Consider the following 8,832-nt stretch of genomic DNA (forward strand, 5'->3'; position numbering starts at 1 on the left):
GCAGCTGTCAAGGGTACAGGAGTCCTTCCCTGACCGCTGATAGATCGAGTTGTCATATCCAACAGGGAAATGGGAGAGAATAGCTTTTTCGAGGAGACCTCGCTCGACATCTGCGACCTTGTGCTGATTTTACTCTGCATGGTTCGGCCTGTCGGGATCCCTCGCTGTTCCCGCTCAGAAGAGTTTTTTAATAGGGCAGTTTCAGTCTCCGACTCCTTTCTACTTCGTCCGCCATCTGGACTTGACTCCCGCTCGAGCATTGGGGAAGTGAACGAAGTGGATTAGAAGAATTAGTCGAGAAATATGTATATCATAATCCGTGGGAGAGATATCGTTCCACGGAATCGAGACTATCCATTCCGATTGTGGATGTTCATGTCGTGTGATAGCGAAGCTCTGGAATCGATATCGATACCAGATTAATGGCGCTTACTTCGCGGCACCATGACGGCCGTCAAGGCCCATGGCACATTTCGGTACATCACTCTTCGAGCTGCAATGGAGAGTTTCCCAAACCGGAGCTCACCGCCGATCAAAGTATCGCTCGCAGGCTCGGAGTCGGGACCTGCGAATTCTTCTGAGAGCTTAAAGCGAAATCGCCCCATCGGACGTGCCGCGGATCTTCCCTTGACCGCCACGTCTTGCCCGTTGGCCAGGTTCGATTGCATGCCTTACAAAAGAAAATCCCTGATTACGCTGAGTGTGAGTTCTGCCAAATGAATTTCTCGAGGGAGGACCCGCAGCTCGCAGAGAGATAGCCTGTGTAGAAACCGAGTTCGACACCTTCGAACAGGCTCGGTGACCTTGTACTGAATCCTTGGCCACTGTGCTTCCCCCTGACTCTCCGATGCGCCCGAACAGGTAGACTTTCAGCTCAGAACGATCGATCGGTCAACTCCTCAAATGCCAGATGTGATCTTGGTGATGTCATATCCGACGAAACCAGAAACTGATATTCTCGTAGGATAATTCTACTGGGAAGGATTAATCGTTTCTCCGGATCGTCTCAGTCGTGCTTGGATACAAGATTCTTGGGCTCGACAACTTCTAAGACGTGCTCGGTGACGGCGCCGCAGTGGGGAATCCTAGAAGTGTCGCCTGAGATAAGAGCCAAACATCTACATCTTGTTTAAATTCCGCTGTGGAATTCCCACGGTCGATGTCACCATCGATCTGAATAGAATGCTTCCAGGGAGCGATTTCGAGCAATCAGAGAGCGCGCGATCCCGCAGCTCCCCGAAAAGGATTCCCCGCCACTCCATCTACCTCCCATACTAAGTATTTCGAAGCGGCCATTTTGATCGGGAGAGACTTATCATTCCTCTATTTACGTTCCTTCATGGCCGCTGAAGGCGGGAGCCGAGCCCCAGCCCCTTGCGGTTCCAGATCGCCTCTCGCCAAACCCCACTGAAAGAACTCGTCGTCGCAGTATCCGTCGCTTGCGTGTCTCCAGCTCGGGGGGTCGAGACGCGCTTCCCCCGTTAGGCTGAATATTCCCTACGTTTCGGTCCCATAAATACTGAAGAAATTCCGAGCGGATCGAATCACCGAAAGCATGATGTGGAAGTCCATTCCCTCGAGTTCATCTTTCTGTATGTGCCTCCAAGCATTCCATTCGCATGTGTCTGTTCTCGACGGCTCCGAGCATAGTATGTGTCTGCATCGTTGCCCTACAGCTCATCGCGGATATCGGATATGCTTGAAGTTAATCGCTCGTAACGGATGATTTAATATCACGTGGCCTCCTGCCGACGATTGCATCCGTCATACACCCGAAACACTACGCCATGAAGATGACCTATCGCATCGTTCATTGGATTTCGCTGTCTCGGAGAATTCCGCTCTTCTCCCTACCCGGAATCGATCTTCAGAAAGAATCAATCGCTCGGCGAATCCCTCTTCCAATAATGAAATCGGAGCTCCCGCTCAATCCGGGCCGTGGAATACTGTTGTGAGGAGAATCGGGACTCTTTGTTTATTTCTGCGACTCTGGCTCCTTCTACAAAGGTCAGCGCTCTCGGAGTTTCGGCCTCTGTGACTTCCGTGCGGAGAGTATCTGCTCGCGTTTCTCACAAACATCGATGGTTACAGATCAGAGTCCAGGATCGGATCCCGGATCACACGCGTCTCGGACCAGTCCGTTCGGATATTTTTCGTCTATCATCTGCCGCACTATCACAGACTCCACAATCTAAGTCGTGGGAGATCTGATGTGAGCTTCCCCGCACAAGCGCCGCAAGAATGTCTGGGAATGATCTGCGCGCTAACGGTCCAGCTCACACGACTGTATGCACGGCCATGCGAGACGAGGCTTCTGGACATCATCCTCATCTCATCTTTCCATTGTCTATTGCGAATTTTTACGGTGCGAAGCAAAGAATTCGGAGCGATAGACGCTCGACTAGACTACGCGCTCCAGATGGATAATCGCTATTCGAATACTCGGAATCAACTGGAAAGTGTCTCTTTTAACGAGCCGTGCCGTTTCGCCCGTGAATGGAGGAATTAGGTTCGTTAAGCGACGCCTCAGGTAAAAAGCTGCACCTAAAGCTCCATGATGAAAATAGAAACACTCCTTGCTGAGACCAAGGTTCTAAAGTCCTGATGCCGAGGTTACACATGAGCTAATGCTCCACGCTTCCATAATTGAGTTTCCGCCACCGAGCTGGCTCGCTGTTTGAGCGCCCAGTCTCGACGCGCGTAACCTCTTTGAGAGGGGTCGTTTGCTTGAATGGTTATATGAGCGTTTATACATTGGGTCACACGCTCGGTCGGTACCTACTAGCAAACCCCTTTGGGGCCTCAGTCGTCTTTAAACAACAGGCGCTCTTCGAACTCTCTCCAACTGATTCTCTCGCTGACTGATTGAAACGGGGTCCGAGTAACTACGCTTCCATTCGCTGATTTGATGAGGGAGGCGGCTTGGCTCGGGTGGAATTGTGGGATTTATTGAGAGAAACGACTTGGTTCCGGGAAAATATGACGAATTGCAGAAGGAGACCATGCTCCAATCGCCTGATGATTCCGCATAAGGGTGAGACCAGGAGTACAGAACGATGATTGTCATACTGAGAGATCATTGTCAGAGGTCTCAGGTTATTGACATCTCGCTCAGACTGCGAACTTTTCGACGGAAGTTTCATCGGCGTTGAAGGGTCCAGGATATGCCCGCTGAGAATGTACAAGACGTATCAGGTATTTATCATCGAAGTGTCACGCTCAATATCATATTTGCCATCTGCCACATTTGCCATGTCGAAGGCTCATGCATCGAAGTACGGTTCTGGCCAGTCTCCGAAAAACCGGCGGAGAGCCCCGATCCATTCTTCTGTTCCATTTCCAGAAATCCGGATTTCTGATTCTGGGTCGAAGATGCTTGCTTCGCAGAATGGAAAGCGGGGCATGGGGTCCGCGACTTTCCGCTCCGAAGCATGACAAGAGGCCGGCACAAACCGATACATGGGCCTCTGATGGGTAGCTGCTCGGACTCTTCCATCGATTATTTCAGCTTTCGCCTGCTTGATACGCATGCGTTGTTTCTATACAAGGTTCAGACTCTCCTCTTGTGTACACAAGCCCCGGGAATCTCGTTTTTCCGCTCCACTCCGAGAAATTCGAGAATCCATCGCATCTTTTCGTCTCAGGCTTTCTCCACAAGATCAGGAGCTGGAGCGAGGTGCGAGCTGAGATTTTCGCTCTGTGGTCGCTCGCGGGACCCAGCCGACTCGCCCCCCGGGTCTGCTGACGAGCCGACATCCAAAGTTATTCCCCGTATCGGAGCGAGGCATTGGTTTTCAGGCCGACTCTAGCTCACAGAGTCGCTGTCGAGGAGAGTATGATCTGTACAGGATGATAAATAAATTCCTAGGTCTACTTGGCAAAACTTGATGATTCCATCGGTCTGAGCTGATATAACCATGATTCCGGCCTTGAACAATGCGATGCTTACTTTCTCCCTACATGAAATCGATGCTCGATCTATATAAACGAGAACCTGTTCAAATTGGAAAACGTTCCTGTGACTGAATACCCGTCGATGTCACCGGAGCATCCGGACTCTTTCGAACGAAGCAATCGGCAATCGGAAATCCGTCTTTGAAACTCCGTCATGGCATCGAGACAAGTCCGCTTGATTGGATTAATAAAGCGAATCCGTCGAGAAGTCTGCGAGCCGCGCACTCAAGGATCTTTTTTTGCTTCACCCATTTCAAATCAATTATTGCTCCGTCATAACCAGTTCGCTTTGAGAAATTGAGTCTCACTCTTCGGTGACGGTCTCCTCGACTCAGCCGACGCGACCATGGAAGCGGACTCTGAGGAGCGGCTCGGACTTCGACCGTACCAAATCAAAGATGCATTTAGATCAACGAAGCAAATTGATCGATCTAGCCTCAAGGGTAGCGCTCAAGATATACTACACTGACATGTTGCATCAGTCTATCTCGCTCTCTCCCGGAGGAGTGTTACGTCCGCCAGGTAATCACGCCAAGCAAATGAAGCTTGAGCAGTGCATTCCTATTCTAGCTAGAGACTGGGCTCGCGGGGGGAGGGGGGTCAGTTCAAGCTCGCTGATGAGGGGAATCGAAAAACAGTTCCGGTATCCATTCGACCAAGCTGTGAAGAGCTCCACCACGAAGTTGCTCTTCAATCTCCTGTGGATGTTTGATATCTATAGATGTAAGACAATCACGAAGATAAACGTAAGGTATTCCGACTTCAGAGATGCAACTCTCCAGAGATTCGCAATGTCCCCCTTGTGAAGAAAATTGTTTTCATTCTTTGAACCGACCCCACTCCTTTCAACGAAGACGGACTGGATCGTGTCTATGGGAACGACGAGAACCGCCAAAAAATTTATTATTAAGTATCACCCGGAGAGTACTCTACATGGTGGTAAGGCTCCACGTACTATACCTATGCAAGAAGTGCATCACTATAAGCACAGCATGTCTCCCGTCCTCTGGTGAATAGGCTCCATAGACCCTGCATCCCATCACTGCAATCGCTTTTTCAAGGATCGTGGAGTCCCGTCCATATTGTAGTGACATTTTCCCCAAGGAGCCAACTCGATCGCTCGTACCCTAGGAGCGCACAGAGAAAGCTCCCAGGCCGAGTCCTCCGATTATCAGTCGATAGCAAAAAGGCTATCTCGGTTTTTCGGATGGAGGGAGACAGGACCAACTCGCTATCGGCTCCGCCTCTCAAAGCCTTGTGGTCCGATCAACTCTGTATCTTTCGACGTGAACACTTTCGTCATTATCACACGGAGAAGTTGATAGATTGAAGGGAAACTTTAGACTCCAAACCATTCAACCACAGCCCTCCTCACTATATATTACGAAGATACCTCCTGAAAGCCCCGATTCCATCCATAACGATTCTCTTCCGACTTGGTTCACTGTACGAGTGCTGGGAGTATTCCACGAACGCGAGACCGCCGTGTTCAGAAAGGATCATCCTGATAAGTTCAAGTACTATATTGGACCCCGAAAGCTTCGAGCATGCCTACTTCCTCGCTCACAGCGAGAAGCTTCTCCCCGAGTCAAAGAATCCATCGAGGTCCGATCCTTTCCCCGCAGAGAGCAATTGCTTTCCCTGAGACTAGTCCCGCGCTCCATTTTTCCCCGAATAGTCCTATGAGATCACTTGGCATCGGCATCACTCGCCCTTCTCGTGTCTGGGATTGAGTTTCTCGCTAGAAGACCTGTTGAATTCAATAAAATGTCGGAGGTCCTCATCGACCGGTCCACTGAACGGTTTCGTATCGATACCAGACTCGCGAAGTTTCTCGATGGCATCTTCTTTCGCGGTGAAGGTAGCTTTTACAAACATAACAGCTTTGATGAAATCATCTGATAGTCCTATCATTTTCTGCTCAAAGTAGTAATCCCGACCTTCGATGTACGCGATCTGCAACAAAGACATCTTCGAGGAGCGTCAAAGCCAAGGGATAAGCGAGGACGTTTCCCTGATAGTTGGATGAGGATGGATATCCGATGCTCCCGACAACTCTATTCTTGACTTACCTTCGTGAGGATTTTGTACCGCTCGAAACAGCGCACCTGGCGTCGGTAACGAATCACCGCTGCCGACACAACGTAGAACTTCCCATCCCTCGCGGAATCCAGCAGACTTGGCAGGAGTCCAGTTTCCCCGACGAAAATGGCGCGACTGTACTCGAAGACTCGGAGGTATTTCGCGTGGTTCATATGGTACATATAATCGATGTCAAACGGTAAACACACCCCTGGAAGAAGGAGGGATGTATTCATTAGTTCTTGGAAGTCTTCTCGGTCAGTCTCTCCTTGGGAACAGTAGAATGCCGAGATCGCATATCGAGACGTCCAGATTTCCACCCCCCCGAGATTTGCTGTCGAAGAGTCTATTTTCCCCTGAACCGCGTCGACTGCCGTGATTGATGAGATCGTCCCGGAATTCTTCCCTGCGCTATTGGGCGCGAAAATTCAGAGACGGCATGTCGGACGAAATTCTATGTCCTGTCCGGAGTTCGGACTCCAGGCTCCATTGAGGACGGCGAATCGTGCAATCACTCGAGGAACAAAATGGAATTTCCCGATTCACCATGCACTATGTTCATCTGATTACGGGAGATTTCGAAACTGAACGAGATTCCGTGAAGCCGGATGGGAGTACTCGCTCTGACGGGCCGGAAGTCCGGCGTATCCGCTCTTGGATGCTGAAGAAACTCGTCGCGCGTTCTATGCTTCCGGCCTTGCGCGTCGTTTCTGGTCCGAAGACCTCTTTCCCGCTCGCCGCGAGAATATTTTTGAAACGATTTCGCAACGTCACCCGGTATAGGGCAGAGAAAGAAAGCTCGGGACTTTCCGACCCTCAGAAGTATGGGACCTGATGCTTGATAGAGCCACGCAGTTCGGGTTTCCATTCACAGAGAAGACGAACATCCTGTTTTCCCCTTTAAGTTTTATGCTCTTATTTGTCTCCGAGGAAAGTGGAAGATCATCAAATTCTTCGTTTCTCTTTCGGCTGCCAAATTCTCATTGCGGAAGTCAGCCAGCGTTGAGCGAACGCAGCGTTCAGTCACGCAGTATAAACTTTCAGATGTTTCTGGAGCAAATACTCAGACCCATGGATTCCTTTTCAGCTCAAACTCCGCTCCGATAATAGCGCGCCAGCACTTGGACAGGATCGTAGACACGTACCGGTAGCAAGATAGTGAAAATGGCGATAATTGGATCGAGGAATATCGCCTGGCTCATTCTTAGTGCTACATACGTAGCGATACAACTCCATATAGCAGGAGGAATTGCGGAGATAGGGACGTTTCCCGCAGTGTGAGACCGCCAAGACCACCAACAGAGCCGGGTTCTGAGGTAGATGATCGGAGACGAGCGCCGAGACTGTCCTCTCTCTGAGTCGACTACCCTCGGCCAAGACCAAGGCCGCCTGATCTGCCACCTCACTCGGAACTTCTCACTCGTCGCCTCCCGAATTCGACACCCTATTATCACATAGCCGTGGCTGGCTAGAACGACCCCGAGTCAGCGACCATCGAAGGATTCGAAGGCGAATCCTACGGACGAGAAACCAGCGCACATGTTTCCCGCGTGTTTAAACTATCCACTTTTTGACATTGAGCCCGGCCCGTCTAGCCATGATCAGACAGTATAGATTGAGGGCACTCACCGTAGTTGACAACTTCTTCGTGAAGCTCTCTCCTTTTTTTCCAGATACCCCACACATAGGGATAGGTTTGGAGCCAAACTTTCATGAAATAACTCACGTCAATGAGGAAACACAAAACCGCCAGAGCTATCGAAATGAGACCCATGTTTCCCGGTAGAAGCGGGAGCAACAGCCGGATCGTCGCGACGAGGAAAAGACACCCGTTATCGGAACCTCTGCGAAATCAACTCCGATCCGGCAGTACGCTCTGCAAATGATGTTAGCCGATGTCTTCTGCTGTTCGTGTGAATCTTTACGTTCGGACCCGCGCGCCACCCGACGGTCGCAAGAGAAACTAACCTGGAAGGGCGCGCTGTAAACCTACGGCAATCGACAGCACTTGGAAAACCGCGGAGCAGAAATGACGCTCTCGGTAAAATAATACATGTGGTGGACTGTCCAGATGTACCGAATTCTTCATATTCGTTCCATGTACATATGTCTTTCGATGACTGCATGATCGGATAACACTCTGAACGCCGGCACCAAGAAAGCGATATCTCGTGACCGATTCGCGTGCGAGAGATCTGGAGACGCTTTTTCGGGCCGAATTTTCCTGACTCATAGGCAGGAACGTTTCGGGGATAGAGCTGCCGCTAGAGCCTTCCTCCCGCAAAGATTTCCTCCTCTTTTAGCGAGCGATGTCTGATCCGAGGCTATATCGCCGGATGATTCATACGCATTGGGAGCGCGCTGAAGAGAATTTTGAGCTTTCGAGTCGGCTCATGAAACCTGGAGGACGAATCTGTCACTCCCCTCCCCTCAGCCTCGTCAATGTTCTATCGAGCAAACGACCAATGATAATGGTATGGGTGCATGGAGAATTCTAGCTGACATACCTATTGCTCTCACAATCAGTCCTCATATGAGGATTCCCGCCCACCTCGTAGCCCTTGGCGTAGGGCAGGATCCCCGGGATGTTGATCCTCGGAGCGAAGTCGCCTGGATCTCCGCGATTCCGTGGAGCTTACGTATACAGAGTTTCAGGAAGTTGGGCTTCGATTCCGTCGCGCCTTCTGGCTCACTCGGGTTGAGTCGAGGTTCCCGAACATCTCTCCCGATCAGCCACTATCCAACTCTTAGAGCATCGTTCTACCATGATCAGGCGCGTCCATACGATTTTTTTTT

At 50.6% G+C, this 8,832-nt stretch overlaps 1 protein-coding gene across 1 annotated transcript; it reads right to left on the reverse strand.

Annotated features, from left to right (window-relative positions):
- Positions 1 to 4,827: 4,827 nt before the first annotated feature.
- Positions 4,828 to 7,905, reverse strand: LOC100907370 (protein THEM6). The gene is made up of 3 exons (XM_003743079.2): positions 7,666 to 7,905; positions 6,027 to 6,247; positions 4,828 to 5,910 (listed from the first exon to the last, which is right to left on the reverse strand). Exons 1-3 carry the CDS (start codon positions 7,808 to 7,810, stop codon positions 5,659 to 5,661), a joined length of 618 nt encoding a protein of 205 aa, XP_003743127.1. The 5' UTR covers positions 7,811 to 7,905; the 3' UTR covers positions 4,828 to 5,658.
- Between the last annotated feature and the right edge of the window lie 927 nt (positions 7,906 to 8,832).

This window comes from Galendromus occidentalis, unplaced genomic scaffold, assembly GCF_000255335.2.
Source record: "Galendromus occidentalis unplaced genomic scaffold, Mocc_1.1 scf7180000077438, whole genome shotgun sequence".
In the NCBI taxonomy this organism is placed as follows: Eukaryota; Metazoa; Arthropoda; class Arachnida; order Mesostigmata; family Phytoseiidae; genus Galendromus; species Galendromus occidentalis.